Source organism: Aegilops tauschii, chromosome 5, assembly GCF_002575655.3.
Source record: "Aegilops tauschii subsp. strangulata cultivar AL8/78 chromosome 5, Aet v6.0, whole genome shotgun sequence".
Lineage (NCBI taxonomy): Eukaryota > Viridiplantae > Streptophyta > Magnoliopsida > Poales > Poaceae > Aegilops > Aegilops tauschii.
Window position 1 is genome coordinate 532,452,077 of NC_053039.3, and position 23,559 is coordinate 532,475,635.

Sequence of the window (23,559 nt, forward strand, 5' to 3'; positions counted from 1 at the left end):
CAGAGTCTTGGTCAGAGCATCGACCCAAAGAAAGAAGCATGTCACCTGCATGAACACCAAACAGATCAACCCATTGCTCAAAGATCCCGACCACGAAAATGGTGCAATTGCCCCGATTCTTACCCCATTCTCGCTGCACACGTAGAACGGACGATTTTGGTTCCTCGGTGTGTGAGAAACCCTCCGATCAACGCCCGCCCGACACCGTGGACAGACGAAGACAGGCATGTCCACACGCGCCCGGCTCTGCATTCGCGAGGTGGCACGGGAGCTTGAGGAAGACATGGAGCTCGGAGCCGAAGGGGATCTCAACGCGCCGCACCCTCCACAGCTAGCTTCCCACTGCCGTGCTCTCTCTCTCGCGCGCCGTGGTCACCCCGTGCTCTCTGTCGCCGTGGTCACCGTGGTTGTCTGTCGCCCGCTTATATAGCACACCCGCAACGGCTCTCTGCTCAACGGGTCTCTGTTGGGTCCCACAAGCCACGCGTGCAACGATCTGAATAGAATTGGGCGTCTCTGCCGCCTAGTCCCACCTGTAAGGCCCGAGTCAAAAGGTTGATCTGACGGAAACAGCAGAGTTCACGGAACGAGTCGGTGCGCACGGACTAGGGGCAAAACTGAGCACAATTCGCATCTGAAGGCAAAACTGAGCACATGGACACCACTGAGGGCAAAAGGATAATTAACCCTTTTCTTTTTTGAAACAGCTGATGCCAAAAGTGGTAGTTATTAATCAAAAATACTATTTTGGTAGTTTTTTGAAACCCTAAGGTGAATTGCGATAGTTCTATGCTATTCACTTCCTTCTGTGTCCTATTTCCGACTCTCTCAACGACAGGGAGCAAATCGTCTCACCGCATTCGGCTTGTAGACTCATGTTGAGCCGTCCCATGGGCAAGTTTCCGAGGGTGTGAAGGGATCACATTCCCCTCAAAATTAAAATCTTTCTTTGGCAAGGGATTAGACGGCGCCTTCCGGCTAGTGATCTTGGAACGTATGCCGTCTGCAGTTCTCTTTGTGGAGAGATTGAGGACTCGGAACATATCCTGCATATATAGCAAACACGTCTGCGCTTTCTGGAAAAATGATCTACGTGATGGCTTTGGATCGTGTTACACCGGACATCATCATCTTGTGCCTGGAGCTGTGCACCACTTTAGAGGAACAACTGGCTCGGGACATCGAGATAGGGACGCCGGCCGCGGATGGCAGGAGACGGCCGTTCGTTGCGGGACGTCGTCGGCGATGGTCGTCTGTGCCGCGGGGGGTAGCGTTTGATGGCTTCCGATATCCTTTTCCGTTTTTGAAGAAACTTAAACCCCAAGCCCAGCCAGAGAGGTCTTCGCCCTCTTCCTCCCCCGAAAGAAGGAAAGTAGTTCTCATCAAAAAGAAAACGAGGCGACTTCATCTCCGTCCTCTCCTCCGCCGCCCTCTCTGGCCGATTTCATCTTCATCTCCATCTCCGACGTCACCATCGGAGGCCTGAAGGTACGATCGATTACATCTCCATCTTCCACTCTGCTTTCCTCTGGGATTAATGGGCTTTTCTTTCGCACCAGCAGATTACCACGCGAGAGCCCCCTCGCCGCGATTCTTTCTCCTCCGTCCGGGAATTTTCCTTGTCACGAGATGAAGACATGTAAGACGGTGTCCACGTGCACCCCACTTGAGGAGGCTCAAGGCACACATATGTTTGATATCTTGGGTTACAGCAAGCACAGGGGCATGGGCCACGACCGCGACAGCTATATTCGGTCCGGGTTTTTCACCGTCGGCGGCCACAACTGGGCCATCTCCTTCTTCCCTGATGGTTTCAGTGGATATGGCCAAGATTACATCTCAGTTTATCTCGTGCTTGTGAGCCACAGAACTAAAGTCCGGGCATCCTGCGACATGAGGCTGGTGGACCAGTACACCGGATGCTCGTTTTCAGTGCATAACATAGGACCTAGGATTTTCAATCCCGCTGATACTACTAGGGTTGCTCCACAGACTCCTTGTTTCATAAGGCGGGACGAGATCGAGGGATCTGCATACCTTAGGGATGATCGCCTCACGATTGAATGCGTTGTCACTGTCTTCAAGAAGCCACATGTTAGTGAAACCAAACCGTTCCGCGTAATCGACATGCCACCAGCTGACATGACTGAGCATGTTGCCAAGCTGCTCGAAGAAAAGAAGGGATTTGATGTCAGTTTCATTGTTGGAGGAGGGACCATTGAAGCGCATAGGTTTGTTCTCGCTATGCAATCGCCTGTTTTTAAAGCAGAGCTCTATGGGTCAATGCGGGAGGCAAGGCCGGGGCAGTGCATAACCATCAAGGACATGTAACCTGCTGTTTTCAAGGCCCTGCTCCATTTTATCTATACTGACTCCTTGCCTAGCGGTGAGGATACTGAGATGGTCCGGCTTTTACTAGTGGCTGCTGACAGATATGCAATGGATAGACTCAAGTTGGTTTGCCAAAGCATCCTTTGTGAGGATCTGAACAAGGACACCGTAGCAACCACATTGGCTTTAGCTGACCAACATAACTGCCTCCAGCTTAAGGATGCTTGCCTTCAGTTTATCGAATTATCGGGTTTCAAGGATCTCAAAGCGACTTGCCCATCTTTCATAGAGGACCTATTGAAGAAGAGAAGAAAAGTTTCATGAAGCATGAGCAGCTATATTGGTAGATTTGCTAAATTTCTCATACCAATCTGCCGTAGGGATAATCAGCTCAATGCTAGATGGATCCAAGTGTGGTTAGGTTAATTCTCAAGTGATATGAATGGCGTGAAAGTCGCACTAATCAACCTGTCCAAATCTGAACTTTTTATTTATCAGGATGCTGATTTTATCTGGAGTGCTTCTCTGCTACCTGTAAGACTTGCTCTTAATCTTCTTTCAAAAGTTCCTTCTTGTATGCAACCTTTGTTGAGCATTTGATATCCCAGATGGTTTACATTAGCATGCAATGAGAATGAAATAGGATTCCCCTCTCCCTTTCACTTTCTATAAAAGTTTGTACCCTCTCAGATTTGTGTGATTGCCCTCTCGCACGCCACCGGTCCACCATGGCTCCGGAGCTCCCTCAGGTCTTCCCAAGACGCGATGAATCGCAGCTCCTTGGTAGCGTGACTTGTATCATTGTAAAACAAGAGAAAGAACTGGCAAATTGGCAGGGGTAAGAAATGTAATTCTATAATGTGAGTTGGTTGTTGAGAGTTTCTGTTTTATGCAAGACCAATTTATAAGCATCTGCCTTCCCAGGGATAAAAAGGGTATGGCTTGAAAAAAATGCAGACATTTTCACTTCTTTAAATGTACGAACTATTTAGTTAGCAAAGTACAAACAACATTATATTAGATGCAAGTCTTGTAGAATGAAGAAGAACTGTTTCTGCAAAAAAAAAAACATACCACTGAAAAGAAAATGTTCCGGAATCACATTTCTTCTAGACGAAATAGCAAAGGAAATGTTGATATGAGTTGGTCACAAGCCTGATCGGCGTCACCCCACCCCAACTTGTTTAATTCTGCAAGTCCAAGTTGATGGCTGCCTGTCCATTTGAAATTTTGAATGTAACTGAAACATAGAATTTTTATGAGAAACAATGTTATGGAACACACAATTAAGCACAACAGGGCTCCATGCCTTTGCGTCAGGCTTGTGGCATATGGAGTGGCTACTCTTGTGTTATTTACAGGGAGGTTGGAGAAAGTTGTAGTTTGGATGGAAGTTCAGTAGTATGTATTGGCCATAGCATGTTATTAGAATTTACAATCATGGTCACATGTAATTAGCGTAAACTGAAACAGTAGCGACGAAGCACTTAGTACTTATTTGGTTTGAACCAAAAGTTTAACTAATGAGTATCCAAGTGTAACGTTTTCGCTGTCCTTTGTCTTTTGATGTGTTTTTTTTTTTGCCTCAAAGTGTATTTAAATTAGCTAGTTAGCATGTTGGGCATTATATAATAATTTATACTGTCTCTAGAGCGCCTCTACTGAAGAACTGAACTAGAGAATCAACGCGTCAAAACTTGTGCCCAATTAGCATCCATTTCGATGGCCCGATTACGGGAACAGATCATACGACTGATTAAAAATTGCATTCAAAATTCAGAGCTGAAAACTGCCAACAGGCCACGCTATAGACATCAGGTGATGTTATATTTCCAAACTTGAGGATACATAATAGTGTCAGAACCCACGAAGGAGGGAAGATGTATTGCAGATGCCAGATTAAAGTCACTGGATACGATCTACCAAGTAGTCTAGTTCTAGCACTAGCTACAGATAATAATACTTGGAGAAGAAGATGATAACTGGTTCAATGAATGACGGAAGCTATTTACAGGAGGAACTGTCCCCGCAAACAAAAAAAGTGTTAACTGAAGCTTACACCAGTTAAACTTCAGTTAACTGTGTGTTTTCAAAAATAAAACTTTAGTCAACTGTAGCTGTTGTCGGACACTGAACAGGGGAGCCCTTGGTATTCGAGGGGCGTTGATCTTTTACAAGTGAAGCGCATCCTAGCCGTACGTCTTTCTGGTAGCTGTCGAATTCTTCAGAGAAGTTGTCGATTTCTTCAGGTGTCTTCAGAGACAGGAAGTTCAGAGAACTGTACTAACGCATACTCTGAACAAAATTTGAGTGCTCATTCAGTTTAACTGAAATTAAAACTAGTCAAACGTACGAGGCAAACCCAAAGCATCCGCACCCTTATTCTCCACGCCGAATCACTTACCGACAACAAGCATATGTGGCACTGAATCTGTTATATATATTGGCCATAGCATATTACTATGATCATCACTCGTAAGCTTAAACCGGAGCAGTAGCAACTAAACTCTGATTGCTCATTTGGTTAAACTGAAAGTGAATCAGTCAAACACTCGAGGAAAAACCAAAGCATCAGAAAAGAGCCAAAGATTAACGAATCAGACTGCACACTGAATGACATCCACAGCAAGTATGAAGTATATATCATCAACTAATGTGAGAGCACTTGACAAGGAAACAAGTCCTACAAGTATATAGTTTCATCGTCTACTCAAGTATGTATGCCTTGCCACATTTGGCTACATGCATCAGAGAAATCATTCTGTTCTGTCAAAACAGAGCAAAGCAGAAAAAGCTCAGCAGTTAAATTGATCATAGTTGAAGCCAAGCCTCGCTCATTAAAATGATGATCACTGGTAAAATGTAAGCTTAAGCTGAATAATCAGTAACAGGGAAGCTCACTCATCTGATTAAACTCAAAGTGAACTAGTCGAACACTTGAGGCAAAACTGAAGAGTCAGAAAAGAACCAAAGATTAACGGATTTATAGTTTCATTTACTAATGCCATAGCACTGACGAGGAAACAAGCACAAGTATATTGTTTAATTGATCTACTTAAGTATGTATCTAAACAATCACAAGCATAGAGGTGTTAATGTTTCATAGCTGGAGCACAACCTAGCCGCATCTCCCTGGTAGCTGTCGAATTCTTCAGAGAAGGTGTCGATTTCTTCAGGTATGTTCAGAGACAGGAAGTTCAGATAACTAGTGTCCTGACGCATAGTTCGAAAAAAACTTGAGCACTCAATCTGTGTAAGTGAAAATAAACCAGACAAAAATACGTGATAAACAAAAGAATCAGTAAACAACAAAAGATTATTCTCCACGATAAATCATTTACCGGCGACAAAGTACTGAAAGATACAAAAGAAAAGAGCGACAAGCATATGCAGCACTGAATCTGTTAATGTATTGGCCGCAGCATATTATTATAATTTTATTTAGATTGATCTCCACTTGTAAGCTTAAACTGAATCAGTAGCAATGAATCGCCAACGAAGCTGTGAGAACTCGATCATTTTGGTTAAACTGAAGGTGAATCAGCCAAACACTCAATGTATTGGCAATGTATGATACAGTTGCTCGCATACATGTGCATTTTACCTCATAAAATACTTTTCATGCCATGCTTGTCTTCCTTGTGCCATACAAACACATATCGTGATCCATTCAGATTGAATAGTCCGGTGGCACCACCATCATCTTTTCCGCCGATGTCTCCATCGAAGCCGAGGTTGAATCCATGATGAGAGCGGCAAGTTGACATCAGTTCATTACTCTAGGCAAGACAATAACAAAAAGTCCTCTGAGTGCAAGCATACTTTATCACGTGAGATTCTTGGTGCACAACTGACTAGGTCATTTCTTGGTGCACAGGGATCACGTGAGATTCGCTGCTAATGCGGGATCTTACCGGCATTCACCTCTGTGCCCAGGTGAGATGAGATGTTCACTTGGCGTCCGTAATCGGCGTCAAATATGCTTTGCGCTAGCCTGTGGCTGTGTGGAAGTGGAATGCAGAGGTTCTATTGTCTAAAAATCTCGTTTCAGGATTCACGCCGAAAGAGGAAGATAGTATTGTTGACTACATTCGGTTTCTATTCTTAAAAATAATTTATTGGTAAATTTTCTTAACTGGTTGATTCACACATAGTGACACAGGGAAGGATCATCAAGATCACCTCGGTTTCCGGGATCGTCAGCAACATTGGCCAGGCCAGGGAATACGGTGGAAGAAACATAAATGCAAGTAGCAGCCATGTCATGTCATGGCAGGCCAACCTAGACTACGGTGGCAGGAACACTAAGCTTGTCTGGCATTTTGCCTTATTGGTTTTGCAGGTGAATGCGGTTGCCCCGGGCCGGGTCGCATCTGACATGACCACGAAACTAGTACGCCAACAAACGGCTCCTTTACGCATATCAGACCCACTCTGTGTGTGAGGCTGTGAGCCTACGGAGGAACTGAACTTCAGAATCGGGGCAATATCTTAGCTTCCAAAGTGACACTGAAAGCAGTCTGCAGAGTGCGACTTCAGAATCACACCAACCTTAGAAACAGCACCAAGTCACAGCATTGCCCCGGCTTAGAATTCGCGCCAAACTCCCGGGTATAGAACTAGAGAAGATGTTGCAAAATTTTGAGCACACATTCGGTTTAGCTGAAACTGAATCAGTCAAACATATGACTAGCATTGCTGTACAATTCTGAAATATACATCACTAGTATATGATATTGTTTGCAGCACTTTAGTATTCTGCATAAATATCACAAGAGTGATCACAAGATTGCACGTTAAAGTACTTGTTTAAGATAAACCTAGATATCAGGTGTTGCCTATATCTCCAAACACGAGAGACATATTGTCACAAGAACCCACAAACTAATCGCTAGCAATAATGAGAAATTGGTATCTAAGGAGGGAAGATTAAAGTCACTGGATAATACTTGATCGACATGCGGTGAAACAGAGTTAACTGAAGTTTACAGCAGTTAAACTTCAGTTAACTGTAGCCGTTGTCGGACCCTGAACAGTGGAGCCATCGGTCTTTCATAACTGGAGGGCATCCCAGCCGTCTGTCTCCCTGGCAGGTGGCAGCGTACCGGTTCGCGTACCTGTCGAATTCTTCAGAGAAGGTGTCGATTTCTTCAGGTATATTCAGAGACGGGAAGTTCAGACAACTATTGTCCTGACGCATAGTCCGAACTTTTTTTTAGCACTCATTCGCTTTAACAGATACTAAACCATTGAAACGAACCAAAACATTAGGAAACAACAAGATATTACTACTATAACACTGTAATAAGTAAATCTCAGGAAGATATGTTATAAAGCTAAGGAAGATATAGAAGGAAACAACCACTAGCATATGCACACAAAGAATGGTCTATTATATGTATTGGCCTTGGCCATAGCATATTAGTATAAGAATTTTCAATGATGATCACTTGTAAAATGTAAGCGTAAGCTGAAGGATGATCACTAGTAGCAAGGAGGCTCACTCATTTGGTTAAACTGAAAAGTGAAGCAGTCAAACACTTGACGCAAAACTGAAGAGTCAGAAAAGAACCAATGACTAACGGATATATATAGTTTCATTTACTGACAAGGAAATAAGCACAAGTATATAGTTTCATTGGTCTACTCAAGTATGTATCTAAATAAGCACAAGCATAAAGGTGTCGATGTTTCATAGCTGGAGCGCATCCTTGGCGTCCGTCTCCCTGGTAGCTGTCAAATTCTTCAGAGAAGGTGTCGATTTCTTGAGGTATGTTCAGAGACAGGAAGTTCAGAGAACTAGTGTACTGAAGCATAGTACGAACAAAATTTGAGTGCTCATTCGTTTAACTGAAAAAACAAAGCATCCACAGCCTTATTCTCCATGCCGAACCACTTACCAACGACAAGCATTAAAAAGTGTTAACTGTCCCCCGGAAAAAAGATGTGTTAACTGAAGCTTACATCAGTTAAACTACATTTAACTGAACAAAAACTTCAGTCAACTGTAGCCATTGTCGGACACTGAACAGGGGAGCCCTTGTTCTTCGAGAGGCATTGATCTTTCTTCAGGTATGTTCAGAGACTGGAAGTTCAGAGAACCAAAAGCCCTGACAACTGAAACTAAATACTTCCAGCACTCATTCGGTTTAACTGAAACTAAACCAGGCAAAACCAAAGCTTCCACAGCCTTATTCTCCATGCCGAATCACTTACCGAACAGTAGTAAACTCTGATTTACTAAAATTTACAATGATCATCACTCGTAACTCGTAAGCTTAAACCAGAACAGTAGCAACTAAACTCTGATTACTCATTTGGTTGAACTGAAAGTCAAACACTTGAGGCAAAACTAAAGCGTCAGGAAACCAAAGCATCCAGAGTCTATTCTCCACGCCAAATCATTTAGCGACGACAAAGGACTGAAAGATATAAAAGGACCAAACCAATCTGTTGTCGGAGTAAATGGCCACGGGTAGCCTAACCGACTACCCCTGGTTCTTCAGAAAAATTATCAGGCCTTTGGGCCTCCCAACGCTCCAAGCATTGGACCCCCTTCCCTGGCCGGCTACCTCTGAAGCCGACTCATGGAAGGCGGCCCAGCCTCAAGCGACCTCCCTCCCCAAGACAACCGCGGGGTGGCCGACTCCAAGAAGCCGGCCTCAAAGAGCGCCGACTCCAAGAAGCCGGCCGAGACCGCAACCACCAAAGCTACTCCCTCATAACGGTGACAAGACGGGGTGTGGCCACAGTGCGGCCCACTACCCCCGAAGCCCGAGGCGGGCATGGCTACAGGAGGCCGTACGGGACAGCCGCTTCCCGTGCGGCTCGGCACTGTAGCCATGCTGGCCTCAACGTCATCCACGACAGACTCCCGTACGGCCCACGGGCGGCAGGCCCCTTCAGCCAGAGAGAGGCGTGAAGGCGGCCCGGCCTTTCCCAGTCGGCCAAGGGCGTAGCCGGTCCCCAGAAGCCGGCTACCCCCTTCCTCGAAGCAGGAGCCCCATTAAGGAGACAAGACGAGGTAAGGCTACAGTGAGAGCCCCCGAGGCGGCCCACTGTAGCCACGCTTACCTCGACAAAGCCCTCGTCATCAGAGGCGAGGCTACAGTAAGCAGCCGCCGACAAGACCCCGGGCGGTGGGGCCGGCCTGTCGACCAAGAAGCCGGCAGCCGGCGGGACCCACCAGTCGACGGGACCCAACAGCCGGCGGAGAAGCCGGCGAGCGTAGACACTGACGGCTGGGACCAATGCCCAGCCGGATTACCATTGTACCCTCGGGAGGGTAGGCCTATATAAACCACCCGGAGCACCCATGCAAAGGGTTGGCTTCTAAGCATAGCACGCACACCATAGATAGAGAGAAGAGAGAGCTAGCCTTGTTCTTCTTCTCCCTTGAACCCAACAGCTCTAGGAGCGATTGTAGCTACATTCACCGATCTAGTGATCATGCGGAGACCCCGCAGAGCAGGACTAGGGGTGTTATCTCCTCGGAGAGCCCCGAACCTGGGTAAGATCCGCCGGCGTGCATGTCTTCGCCTCATCCCGTTTCCAGGCACCGGCGACGTCTTATTGGCACCCACAATGATAAGCCATCCGTTGGCATATGTCGCACCAACCACCCGACATTTGGCGCCCACCGTGGGGCCAGGTGCACCGTCGTCCGGAGGCCTGTTCTGGACGGGAACCCTCTTCCTCCCCCGCGAGCGCAGCCAGCCTGCTGCGCCCGATGGCGTTTGCCTCGACGCGCTGCAAGGCGTCGGCGACGCCTGCGCAGCAAGCCGCCTCGCCGATCTGCTCGGCGAGACTCGCATCTCCGACGAGCCTGCGTCCGACGCAGGCACGGACTACCCCGAGAGCCGCCTCGTCAGCCTCCTCGACCAGCTTCACGTCTCCAGCGAGCCTGCTGCAGATGAGGAGTCGGTCGGCTCCACCGACCTGATGCTTGTCGACTCCGACACCGCATCGCTTGACGCCTACCCCTCCGACGTGGTGGTCTTTGACGACCCCCTCCCACGAGCCGACAGCAGCAGCAGCGTTGTCACCGAAGTGCTGGTCATCAGCCACGTCGCCAACTCGGGCGAGAACGCCCACGACGCCCTGCAAGCGGCGATGCACGACCTCTCCGTCCCCATCCCGGCCGATGCCGACGCCGAGACCTTGGAGGCACGCCGCCTCGCTCTCATCGCGGAGGGCCAGAAGATAGCCTCCATGAGACGCCTCACCGAGGCTCACCAGCGCGAAGTCGACCGCGCCGCCTTCGGTACGCCGCCGCCTAGCGGCCCGAGCCGAGCCGGCTTCGTCCAGAAGCGCGGCGCGGCCGTCGCCAGCATGCTAGGGGCAGATCGCCCCGTCTACGCCACCCCGCTCGAGAATTTGCGAGTCGCCCAGGCGGCCGCAGAAGAGCTCAATGGGCTGGGAGCCGACGAGCTCCCCTACATGACAAGACGGATCCAGCAGCTGATCGACGCGGCTGCAGAACGGCACGAAGCCGGCGCCCGTGCTGATAGCCATCCCCCGCGCCGGGAGCACGCCGCGACGTCCCGCTCGCCGACTGCGAGCGGCGCACGCCAGAAGAAAGACAAGGAGCCGGCTGCCAGCCGCAGCCGGACTCGCATCACCATCGAGCGCGATGCGGAGGGCCGCCCTCGAGCAGTAGAGCACCAGGGAAATCTGCCCCCTCCTCCGCCTCGAAGAGAAAGATGCCTCACTCCGCCGCCTATCACACACCCGACTCTTGGCGACCGACTCGGCCGCCGAGAAGGAGTCGGCGAGAACGACGCCCGCCACAGGATCGACCGCCTTGCTCGATCCTTGGCGTTAGAAGAAGAAGACGATGTCGGCCCGCCATGCTTTGGCCCCCGCATCCGCGACGAGCCCTTCCCCAAAGGGTTCTCGCTCCCCAGAGACACGCCCAAGTACAACGGCTCAGTGAAGCCGGAAGATTGGCTCATCGACTACTCCACAGCCGTCAGCATAGCCAACGGCAATTGACGCGTCACCGTGAAGTACGTCCCCCTCATGCTGCAGGGCACGGCGCGCACATGGCTCAACAGCCTCAAGCCCTACAGCATCAACAGTTGGCTGGACTTCACAGAAATCTTCGTCCGCAACTTCACCAGCACCTACAAGCGGCCTCCCAAGCCTCGCCAGCTCTCCCTCTGCGTCCAAGGGCCCAACGAGTCGACCCGCGACTACCTCACGCGGTGGGCCGAGCTCCGCAACTCCTGCGAGGGGGTGCATGAGGTCCAGGCCATCGAGTACTTCACCGCCGGGTGCCGAGAGGGCACCCTCCTCAAGCACCGACTCCTCTGCGACGAGCCGGCTACCCTTGACGAGTTACTGGTCATCGCTGACAAGTACGCCACAGCCGACTCCTCAATGAAGACCGAGCTGCGAGTAGACGCCTCGGGGAAGGTGATTGCTCCGGCTCCCAAGACGTCGGCTGGCGACCCTAATCGGCGCCCCTACCAGAACGACCACAAGCGCAAGGGCCCCATGCCGACTTCCTCCAGTCGGCAAGTGGCCACCGTTGAAGATGAGCAGCCCGAAGAACGGCCCGCTCCCAAGAAGAAGGGTGGCCGGCCGCCTTGGCAGCCGGCTTCTCCTACGAGCAGGCTCTTGATGCCCCCTGCAAATTCCACAGCGGCGCGAAGCCGTCCAACCACACAACCCGGAAATGCCATTGGCTCACCCGCATCACCAAGGGCGAGGGGATGCTGCCGCCTCCGCCTCCCGGCCCGCCGCCTCCAGCCCCCAGCAGCCGGCGGCTCGGCCGGCAGTCGACGCCATCCAAGACGAATTCCCCGAAGAGCATGCCGCCTACGTCGTCTTCACCAGTCAAGCCGACGACAAGCGCAGCCGACGCCGACAGCATCAAGAAGTGAATGCAGTCGCCTCCAGCACCCCCGAGTTCATGCACTGGTCAGAGAAGCCGATCAGCTGGAGCCAGGCCGACCACCCAGAGGTGATGCCTTCGCCTGGCTCCTATGCAATGGTCTTGGACGTCACCCTCGCGACGGAGAGGCGAGCAGCCAGATTTTCCCGCGTCCTGATAGACGGCGGAAGCAGTATCAACATACTGTACCGCGATACCATGGAGAAGCTGAACATCAAAGCAAAGCAGCTCATGCCGAGCCGCACCGTCTTCCATGGTATCGTCCCCGGCCTGTCTTGCTCTCCAATCGGCAAGATCAAAATGGATGTTCTCTTCGGAGACAAAGATCATTTCCGCCGGGAAGCAATATGGTTCGAGGTAGTGGATTTGGAGAGCCCCTATCATGCATTGCTTGGCCGACCTGCTTTGGCCAAGTTCATGGCTGTGCCCCACTACGCCGACCTGAAGATGAAGATGCCGAGCTCGAAGGGGATCATCACGGTAGCCGGCGACTACAAGAAGTCCATCGAGTGCGCCATGGCCAGTAGCCGGATGGCCGAGTCCCTCGTGGTGGCAGAAGAAAAGAAGATGTTGGAACGGGTTGTGGCCATGGCCGGCAAGCAGCCGGCCCTGTCCCCCAACCCCAAAGATGGTGATGTGCAGGGCTCCTTCCAGCCTGCCAAAGAGACAAAGAAGATACCTCTGGATCCGGAGAACCCGGAGAGGTTCGCTGTCATTGGAGCGAACTTGGACAGTAAATAGGAAGGCGAGCTCGTCGACTTCCTCCGTGAGAATCGAGACATCTTTGCATGGTCCCCAAAGGACATGCCGGGTGTCCCGAAGGATTTCACCGAGCACAAATTACATGTCCGAGCTGATGCGAAGCCGGTCAAGCAACCCCTCCGCCAACTGTCCGAAGAGAAGCGAAGAATTGTGGGAGAAGAGATAGCCCGGCTCCTTGCCGCTGGCTTTATCATGGAAGTATTCTTCCCAGAATGGCTAGCCAACCCAGTTCTGGTTCTGAAGAAGAATAACAAGTGGCGTATGTGTATAGACTACACCAGTTTGAACAAGGCCTGCCCAAAGGATCCGTTTGCTCTGCCGCGGATTGACCAAGTAATAGACTCCACAGCCGGATGCGAGCTGTTAAGTTTTTTGGATGCGTACTCAGGGTACCATCAGATCAAGTTGGACCCGGCTGACCGCCTGAAGACTGCCTTCATCACACCCTTTGGAGCTTTCTGCTACCTGACAATGACATTCGGCTTGAGAAATGCCGGTGCCACTTTTCAGTGTTGCATGCAGAAATGCCTCTTGAAACAACTCGGCAGAAATGCCCACGTCTATGTAGACGACATTGTGGTGAAGACAGAGAAGCGCGGTACCTTGCTGGAAGACCTGAAAGAAACATTCGCCAACTTGCGCCGATTCCAAATCAAGCTCAATCCTGAGAAGTGCGTGTTCGGAGTGCCAGCCGGCCAGCTGTTGGGCTTCCTGGTCTCCGAGCGCGGCATCGAATGCAACCCCGTCAAGATCAAGGCCATCGAGAGGATGGAGATTCCCACCAAGCTGCGAGATGTGCAGAAGTTCACTGGCTGTTTAGCCTCCCTGAATCGTTTTATCAGCCGATTAGGCGAGAAGGCTCTCCCCCTGTACCGACTCATGAAGAAGTCCACTCACTTCGAGTGGAATGATCAAGCCGACCAAGCCTTCCATGAGTTGAAGAAAATGCTGACCACTCCGCCTGTCCTGGCTGCGCCGACTGAAAAGGAGCCCATGCTCCTCTACATCGCCGCGACTAGCCGAGTCGTCAGCACTGTTGTTGTGGTCCAGCGCCCGGAGGAAGGCCGAGCCCAGCTAGTCCAGAGGCCGGTGTACTATCTCAGCGAAGTGCTATCCAGCTCTAAGCAAAACTACCCGCACTACCAGAAGATGTGCTATGGGGTGTACTTCGCTGCCAAGAAACTGAAGCCCTACTTCCAAGAGCACCCCATCACGGTCGTGTGCACTGCTCCGCTCGCCGAGATCATAGGCAGCCGGGATGCATCCGGCCGGGTGGCCAAATGGGCCATTGCATTGGCACCCTACACAATCTTCTATCAACCCCGCACCGCCATCAAGTCGCAAGCATTGGCCGACTTCCTCGTCGACTGGGCCGAAACCCAGTACCTACCGCCGGCTCCCGACTCTACCCATTGGCGGATGCACTTTGACGGGTCCAAGATGCGCACCGGCTTGGGGGCCGACATCGTCCTCACCTCTCCCAAAGGCGACAAGCTCAAGTACACGCTGCAGATCCACTTCGCCGCCTCCAACAACGTGGCCGAGTACGAGGCGCTCGTACATGGGCTCCGGCTAGCCAAAGAACTCGGCATACGCCGGATCCTGTGCTACGGCGACTCAGACTTGGTGGTCCAGCAATCGTCTGGCGACTGGGACGCCAAGGACGCGAACATGGCGAGCTATCGATTCCTCGTCCAGCAGATCAGCGGATACTTCGAGGGCTGCGAGTTCCTTCACGTGCCAAGGGCCGACAACGACCAAGCAGACGCCCTAGCACGGATCGGCTCCACCCGACAAGCCATACCGACTGGCGTCTCCCTCAAGCCGTCCATCAAGCCGTCTCTAGAGTCGGATTCCATCTTCGTACCGCCTGCGCCAGATACAGCCGGATCCGACTGGAGAAATCCCGCAGACGGCACGACGACTTCGACAAATGGCCCGGGGACTGCCGTAGTCGCACCCGGCCCGGGGACTTCAGAACCCAGCCCGGGGACTGCAGCAGTCGGCCCGGGGACTGCAACGACACAAGAAGCGGTGGCCGACTCCAATTCCACGCCACCCAGCCCACCCACCCGAGTCATGGTGGCTACATTAACAGAAGAAGAAGTCACAGCTCCGTCATGGGCCCAGCCCATCCTCAAGTTCCTAGTCAGCAGAGAGCTGCCGGCTGATGAGATCTCAGCCAGACTGGTGCAACGACGAGCCGCAGCATACACAATAATCAACAGAGAGCTTGTGAAGCGCAGCGTCACTGGAGTCTTCCAGCGTTGTGTCGAGCCAGAAAAAGGAGTGGCAATCCTCAAAGACATCCACCAAGGCGAATGCGGCCACCACGCAGCCTCAAGATCACTCGTGGCCAAGGCTTTCCGCCATGGTTTCTTCTGGCCGACTGCCTTGGAGGATGCTAAAGAAATAGTCAAGAGCTGCAGAGGATGTCAAGTTTTTAGTTCTAAGCAACACCTACCGGCTTCTGCACTCAAGACCATTCCCCTCACTTGGCCTTTTGCCGTCTGGGGACTGGACATGGTGGGCCCTTTCAAGACAGCCCGCGGCGGCTTGACACATCTACTGGTCGCGGTGGACAAGTTCACCAAGTGGATCGAAGCAAAGCCGATTAAGAAGCTGAACGGGTCGACTGCCGTGACATTCATCACCGACATCACCACTCGGTACGGCATACCGCACAGCATCATCACCGACAACGGCACGAACTTCGCCAAGGGAGCACTGGCACGTTTTTGCGCGACGCAGGGCATCCGACTGGACATAGCGTCCGTTGCCCACCCACAGTCAAACGGTCAGGTCGAGCGAGCAAATGGACTCATCCTCTCCGGCATCAAGCCCCGACTAGTTGTACCACTGGAACGATCGGCCGGCTGCTGGCTCGATGAGCTGCCGACTGTCCTTTGGAGTCTGCGCACTACACCCAACAAGTCAACCGGCTTCACTCCATTCTTCCTCGTGTACGGTGCCGAGGCCGTCATCCCAACAGACATCAAGTTCGACTCGCCTCGGATCACCATGTACACGGAGGAGGAGGCCAAGGAAGCAAGAGAAGACGGCGTCGACCTACTGGAAGAAGGCCGGCTGTTAGCACTCAGCCGGTCCGCCATCTACCAGCAAGGGCTGCGTCGCTACTACAACCGCAAGGTCAAGCCAAGATCCTTCCAAGAGGGCAACCTTGTGCTCCGGCTGATCCAGCGAACAGCTGGCCAGCACAAGCTCTCGGCCCCTTGGGAAGGCCCCTTCGTCGTCAGCAAGGCACTCGGCAACGACTCCTACTACTTGATCGACGCGCAAAAACCAAGAGCACGCAAGAGAGATGACTCCGGCAAGGAGTCGGAGCGACCATGGAACGCAAACCTCCTAAGACGATTTTACAGTTGAAAGCAGTATGTATCATGCTACCCTTTTGTATTAAGTACAAACCAACAGGCCCCCCGAACAGTACTCGGGGACTGCCTTTGTTTATCTATGAATGACAAGCGTCATATCCATGAATGTATTATTACATTTGAATTCTTGTCTGGCACCGAGCTCGACTAGTCGGCCCGGGGACTGGCCGCCTTAAGCTATATTGAAAGTTCTACCTAAAGTCAGAAAAGTAGTGTGCCGGCTCCCGAGTCCCCTCTTGTTGAAAGTCGCAGCTCGAAGAACCGACTGTCCGACTAGCAAGAGGCAAGGCAGAAAGGATGCCCACACGAAAAATGGCTAAGGAGCAACGAACCTATATAGCAAAGAGACGGCCTCCAAACATGCCTGCCGGCTGTCAAAAACAGTCGGCTGGCTGGCTTCCTAAAAACTTAGCTTTAGTCCAGCAAAGCTAAAGTACTCCCCCCCCCCCCGATCGGCCAAGCACTCCTCCAGCTTCAGATTGCCGAGCAACTGTTGGACTGGGGAGGCGGCATCCAAGGGAGGGTGGCAAAGGAAACAGCGGAAGGATAAAAAGCAAAGCACAAGGAAAGGCCAAATGCATGCATAAGTTATATATACACATAAAGCCCCCAACGGGTTGGCAACAGACATAAGTTCGAATACACCCAGTGGGTGGAATTGTGCAGACTTAACCAAACTTTGTTCCAAAAGTAACTAGACAGGAAAACAAAAGATAGTAGACTAAGGCGCGATGCGGAGGCCGAGCTGGTCGGTGAAGGCGGCCTCGCCGGCTGAAGGGGTGGCCGCCTAGCGGGTCTCGGCTTGATCACCATCTACGGCAGGCGACGCACTCGCGCGCGACGTGGTGCTGGAGGTGCGGTCAGGTTGAGGCTGGCCGGCTGCTCCACCAGCCGGCTCGGCGTCTTCACCCTCCTCCTCCTCCTCTTCTTCACCCTCGTCGCTGGAGTCGATCTCCTCCGCCGAGTCTTCGCCGTCCGCCGGGTTCAGACCGAACCACTCCTCCGGCTGGGCGACACCGTTGTCGTCCACCTCGGGGGCGAAGACGCTGGTGTCGGTGTAGTCGGCGATTGCCGAAGCCCGCCGGATGATGGCCGGCCGTGCCGGCTCCAGCTCCGTGTCGGCTTGCTGCCGCCAGGTAGCCAGCTGGTCCAGGCTCAGGCCGGGATACCAGGCCTTGACAAACTCCAGCGCCCGCCTGGCACCGGAGCGAGCCGCCGAGGCCTTCCAAGCTTCGAAGCGGCCGACTGCTACCTCCAGCCAGTCGGCAGTCCGACTGGGGGTGCGAGGAACCACTTGGCCGGGCCAGAGGGCGGCCAAGACCTGCGCCCCGGCTCGCTGAAGCCGGCGGAGCAGTCGGTGAGCCGGCTGGATACGAGCCTGGATCGCCAGAAGCTGTTCCTCCAGCGAGCGGCCGGCGGTTGGCGAGATTTCAAAGCCAGCCTGCCTTCGCGCTTGGCGACGGGCCTCGATGGTCTGGTTGGCGGCAGTAGAATAGCCAGGGAAATACTCTGCGCAAGAAAGAAGAAGAAAGGAAGAAAAGAACACCAAAATTAGAAAACAAGCCAAAGTGGCAGATGGCAAGAAAGGACGAAGAGGTAGGCGGCTTACCGTCAACCAGATCTTCGATCTGGCCGTAGCCAGAGATCAGAGTCTGCCTGGCCTCAGCCCAGCCAGCCGCCTCCGTCTCGAACTCGGCCTGAAGAGTGGCTTCGCGGTCCTGCGCAGCCTTCAGGGCCGCCTTGTGGCTTTCCTCCTGGTCGGCCAACTTCTTGGCCAAGCGGTCGCGCTCCTGCACCAAGGCGGCGATCTCGGCGTCCTTGGCACGAAGGGCAGTCTGGGACTCCCCCAGCTGTGCCCTCAGACTGGCGTTGGCCGCTGCAGAGACGGCAGAAGAAGAAAGAACAGTAAGAAGAAGTCGTCAAGGAAGATCCGACCCGACTGCTCAGCAGTCAGCCCGAATCTCGGGGACTACACCCAGTGGGTGCGCTGACGCGCCCCCACATGAGACAAAGAACCAAGCACGTACCTCGGCTCTCAGTAAGGTCGGCGGTCTTCTGGGTCAGCTCCCGAGCCTGGGAGTTGAAGGCGGCCGCACGAAGATTGTGGTAGTCCTGCAAAATAGACAGAAGATCGGAGTAAGAACAAGAATAGCAAAGGCAAATCCTCCAAGAAGTTCCAAGCCGCCTGCTCAGCAGCCGACTCGGAACTCGGGGACTACACCCAGTGGGTGCGCTGACGCGCCCCCACGGAAGAAATCAAGATCAAGAGAAGCTAGATGGGAAGACTAACCCGGATGGCCGCCCGTGTCGCGAGAAACTCATCGGTGAACTGCCTCAGCGCCACGGCTTGGCCCTGGAGACGGGTCCGGACATCCTGCGCAGCCACGTTCATCACGGCCGTCCCTCCACCTGGCGTCCACCCTGAGGTTGCGCTGGCCGCCTCCGCATCCTGGGCCGACGAGCTGGAGCCCACGGCCGGCTGTGGCTCCGACGCGGCCTTCCCCGCGCACCGGCTATGCGGCATCCGGACCGCCATCTCAGTCCTCACAGCCGGCTCGCCCCCCGCCGACTGTGTAGGCGGCTGATCTGGCCGGCCGCCTTGAGCCGCCCCAGTCGGCGGGGTCGGCACCGGCGCCCTCTCCAGGATGATGATGTCGTCGTCTCTTCCCAGCCCTGGCTGGTCGCCGCTGGCTCCTTCTGGCGAGGGCTCCATGGAACCCGGCGCCGCAACGCGCAGAGGGGTGACCATCAAGACCTCCCCCGCCGCTTCTGCAGCTGCAGCCTCCGCTTGGGCCCTAGCAGCGGCGTCGGCGAGCACCTTCGCCGCCTCCTCCTCCAGCGCCGCCTGAGCGGCGGCCGCCTTCCATGCCTCCGCCTCCCGCGCCTCCCGTTCCGCCCGCGCCTCCCGCGCGTTCCGTTATGTCGCCTCCTGAAGATCGGCCCGGGGGTCCACACGACGGGTGGTGCTCCCAGACCCCCTCGGCGACTCGACGACAGAGCCAGCAGCCGCCCGCTCAAGCGACAGCGGAGCTCTGATCATTTGAAGAAAGAGACAAGGGTTCAGAAACCACCAAAGAAAAGAAAGAAAAAGAGTATATGAAAGAAAGTGAACTTACGCCGACACGGTCTGCGGTTGCTTCACCGCCTTGCGGAAGCGAGCCGCCTTCGCGGCCGCCTCCTCCCGCCTGGTGGCGGCCGCCCCGCCCCTGGGTTTTTTCGTCCGACTGCCGAACAGACCCTGGGCGGCGCGACGCTTCTGCCCTCCGCCCCGAGCAGGCAGTGCAGCGGAGGAGCCCGCGCCGCGCCCAGAAGCCGGCTGGTGGCGCGGGGCGACTTCGGCTTCGTCGTCGTCCGGCCAGTCGTCGAAGGTGACTCCGAGCCCGGAGCCGCCTGCTTCGCCGCCGGCTTGGCCGCCACCCGGCTCGATGTTGTCGTCCATGCCGGCCGCCCCCAGGTCGGGGTCCTCCAGATCGTGTTCCGTCCGGTCGGGGACAAATCGACGCTCCGTGTCTGACCCGCCGGCCGGCCGGAGAAGAGGACTCTGTCAAAAAAACAAGCCGACTAAGTTAGAGTCGGCCAAGAGGAACTCGGCGACGAAGTTAAGAGAAGAAGAAGACACAGGGAGAGAATACCGTGGGCGGTGGATTAGCTCGGCTATACGGCTCCTTGCCGAACTGCCACTCTTCGGAGAGCTTGCAGTTCGCAAGGTAGTTCACCATATAGGCGACCTCCTCGCGCGGCATGTCCTTGGTGCACATCCGGCTCGGATCGAGCTGGCCGCTCCTCTGACAGATCAGATGAGGACGGCTCTAGAGCGAAAGAACCCGGCGCGTGACGAAGGCGGCCAGAAGGTCAGCCCCCGTCAAGCCCTCCGACTGGGTCATCACTCGCACTCGGGCGACGGCTGCGGACCCGGCCGGCGTCAGAGTCACGGCCCGGAAGGACCATTGGGGCCGCCTGCCCGCCGGTGGGCTGGCTACGTAAGCCGGCAGGTTGATGTAGTCGCCCCATGGGGCGATGTTCCGCACGTAGAAGTACGACTTCTGCCACTTCTTCACCGATTGGATCAGCGGGATGACGGGGAAGGGGTTGTCGGCGACCGACCTCCGCGACGCGATGAAGGCGCCAGTCTGAGCCGGCACGCCCTGCATGCGCGTGCCCAGCTTGGACTGGAAGAACTCCCCCCAGAGCTCGAGGGTGGGGAGGACGCCGAGGTAGCCCTCGCACAGGGTGACGAAGGCCGACAGCAGCACCACCGCATTCGGGGTGAGGTGGTGCGGCTGGAGCTGATAGAATTCGAGCCAGGAGCGGAAGAAGGCGCTCACTGGAAGGCCGATGCCGCGCAAGAAGTGCGAGCGGAAGACCACCCGCTCGCCCTCCTGCGGCTCCGGCGTGATTTCCTTCGCCGGCATGAGGCGGACCTCCACCTTGTCCGCGCTGGGCAGCCGCCGCGTGTTGCGGAGGAACTCGACGTGGTCGTCGTGGACGTTGGAGCCATCCCAATCTCCGCCATGCTGCTCCGTGGCGGGAGGCATGGCGAAAACAAGCGGGGCGGCGGAGGAATGCGTAGTGGAAGAGCGCGGCGGCGAGGCGCTGTCGCAAGAACGGGCAAGCGAAGAAGATGGTGGAGGTAGGAGGAGCGTGCGAGGGCCTGCCGCCCTCCACCTCCCCCTACTTATAGCTTCGCGAGGCAGGACCGGGGAAGCCGAATGTGGGGGGGGGGGGGGTCGTGGGATTAACTGCACCCATTCCCCCGACGCCTCGCGATTATTGCGCATAAATGCGAGCCGAAACTGCCGCACGGGACGTGCGGGCGGTTTCGGGATGTAGACAATCCACGCCTGGGCCAGGGCGTGGACGTGGCGGGCCCCCTCCCTGCGGCGACGTCCCGTCACGCGCGTGGGCTGGCAGGCTTTCCGACCAAGAAGGGCCACGTGGTTCGCAGACGGCCAGTGGCCGGCCCGCGGCCCGGTGCACGCACCGGCGGGCTCCCGCCCTCCGACTTCGAAAGATTTCGACCCAGGCGGCACGCCTGACCAAGGCCGGCTCCCAGCTGCCGGCTTGCTAAGATGGGAAGCTGATCGAGCTTCTCAACTCCTACTCAACCTCGAAGCCCAATCAGCTTAGGGGACTACTGTCGGAGTAAATGGCCACGGGTAGCCTAACCGACTACCCCTGGTTCTTCAGAAAAATTATCAGGCCTTTGGGCTTCCCAACGCTCCAAGCATTGGACCCCCTTCCCTGGCCGGCTACCTCTGAAGCCGACTCATGGAAGGCGGCCCAGCCTCAAGCGACCTCCCTCCCCAAGACAACCGCGGGGTGGCCGACTCCAAGAAGCCGGCCTCAAAGAGCGCCGACTCCAAGAAGCCGGCCGAGACCGCAACCACCAAAGCTACTCCCTCATAACGGTGACAAGAAGGGGTGTGGCCACAGTGCGGCCCACTACCCCCGAAGCCCGAGGCGGGCATGGCTACAGGAGGCCGTACGGGACAGCCGCTTCCCGTGCGGCTTGGCACTGTAGCCATGCTGGCCTCAACGTCATCCACGACAGACTCCCGTACGGCCCACGGGCGGCGGGCCCCTTCAGCCAGAGAGAGGCGTGAAGGCGGCCCGGCCTTTCCCAGTCGGCCAAGGGCGTAGCCGGTCCCCAGAAGCCGGCTACCCCCTTCCGTGAAGCAGGAGCCCCATTAAGGAGACAAGACGAGGTAAGGCTACAGTGAGAGCCCCCGAGGCGGCCCACTGTAGCCACGCTTACCTCGACAAAGCCCTCGTCATCAGAGGCGAGGCTACAGTAAGCAGCCGCCGACAAGACCCCGGGCGGTGGGGCCGGCCTGTCGACCAAGAAGCCGGCAGCCGGCGGGACCCACCAGTCGACGGGACCCAACAGCCGGCGGAGAAGCCGGCGAGTGTAGGCACTGACGGCTGGGACCAATGCCCAGCCGGATTACCATTGTACCCCCGGGAGGGTAGGCCTATATATACCCCGCGGAGCACCCATGCAAAGGGTTGGCTTCTAAGCATAGCACGCACACCATAGATAGAGAGAAGAGAGAGCTAGCCTTGTTCTTCTTCTCCCTTGAACCCAACAGCTCTAGGAGCGATTGTAGCTACATTCACCGATCTAGTGATCATGCGGAGATCCCGCAGAGCAGGACTAGGGGTGTTATCTCCTCGGAGAGCCCCGAACCTGGGTAAGATCCGCCGGCGTGCATGTCTTCGCCTCATCCCGTTTCCAGGCACCGGCGACGTCTTATTGGCACCCACAATGATAAGCCATCCGTTGGCATATGTCGCACCAACCAACCGACATCTGTTATATGTAGTATTGGCCAGAACATAAGCTTAAACTGGAATAGTAGGAACTAAACTCTGAGTACTCATTTGGTTAAACTGAAAGAGCCAAAAATCAGTTAAAATCCGGCAAAACTAACTACAGTATATATCAATTACTAAGTGACAAGGAATCAAGTATATAGTTTTGTCGATCTACTCAAGTATCAAGCATTGCCACATTTGGCCACATCACAGGAATCATCTGTTGTGTCAAAACAGAGCAAAGCAGAAAAGGCTCAGCAGTTAAGCAGTCTGCTCCCATAGTTCAGGTGAGATGAGCTACCTAGCTCTGCCCTGGCGGTGGCAGCGGTGGGCCGGGGTCGCCTGAGAGGCGGCAAGCCTCGCACCTCGAGTAGGCCGCACGCTGAGAACCCGCCGGAGGAGAAGGCTCGGTCGCCGCCAGCAGCTCCACCACCGGATCCCGGTACTGCTGCTGACCCTGAGGCGCGTCGGCGTTGCTGGGAGTGGGAACTGGACTCAGAGACGCATTGCCGGCCAGCACGTTGCTGGGAGTGGGGACTGGACTCGGAAGCTTGGAGGCGATCCGCGCGTGCTGAGGAGGAGGTCGAGCTGGCGCTGCTGATCAATGGCAGCACTGCCGTGACCCTGGTTGCCGGTGAAGATATTGCTGTAACATCCTGGTCCTGGTGAAGAAGACTGCCACTGAGGCGCTGGGTTCGCCGGGCCCGATCCGACGAGCGAAAAAGGGTTGTTCAGAATATTGGCCACCTGCAGCCTCATCGCATCCAGCGCTTGCAGCTCAGCCTGGACCTGGAGCTGCTGCTCCCTTGCCCGTGAAGAAGACTGCCGCTCCGGTGGCGGTGCCAAGGTGTGGAGGGA

The 23,559-nt window shown here is 54.7% G+C and overlaps 1 protein-coding gene across 1 annotated transcript; it reads left to right on the top strand.

Annotated features, from left to right (window-relative positions):
- Positions 1-1,629: 1,629 nt before the first annotated feature.
- On the top strand, positions 1,630-3,394 carry LOC109779149 (BTB/POZ and MATH domain-containing protein 1-like). Its single transcript, XM_073498821.1, has 2 exons — positions 1,630-2,327; positions 2,385-3,394. The coding sequence occupies exons 1-2, from the start codon at positions 1,630-1,632 to the stop codon at positions 2,653-2,655; spliced, it is 969 nt and encodes a 322-aa protein (XP_073354922.1). The 3' UTR covers positions 2,656-3,394.
- Positions 3,395-23,559: the final 20,165 nt, after the last annotated feature.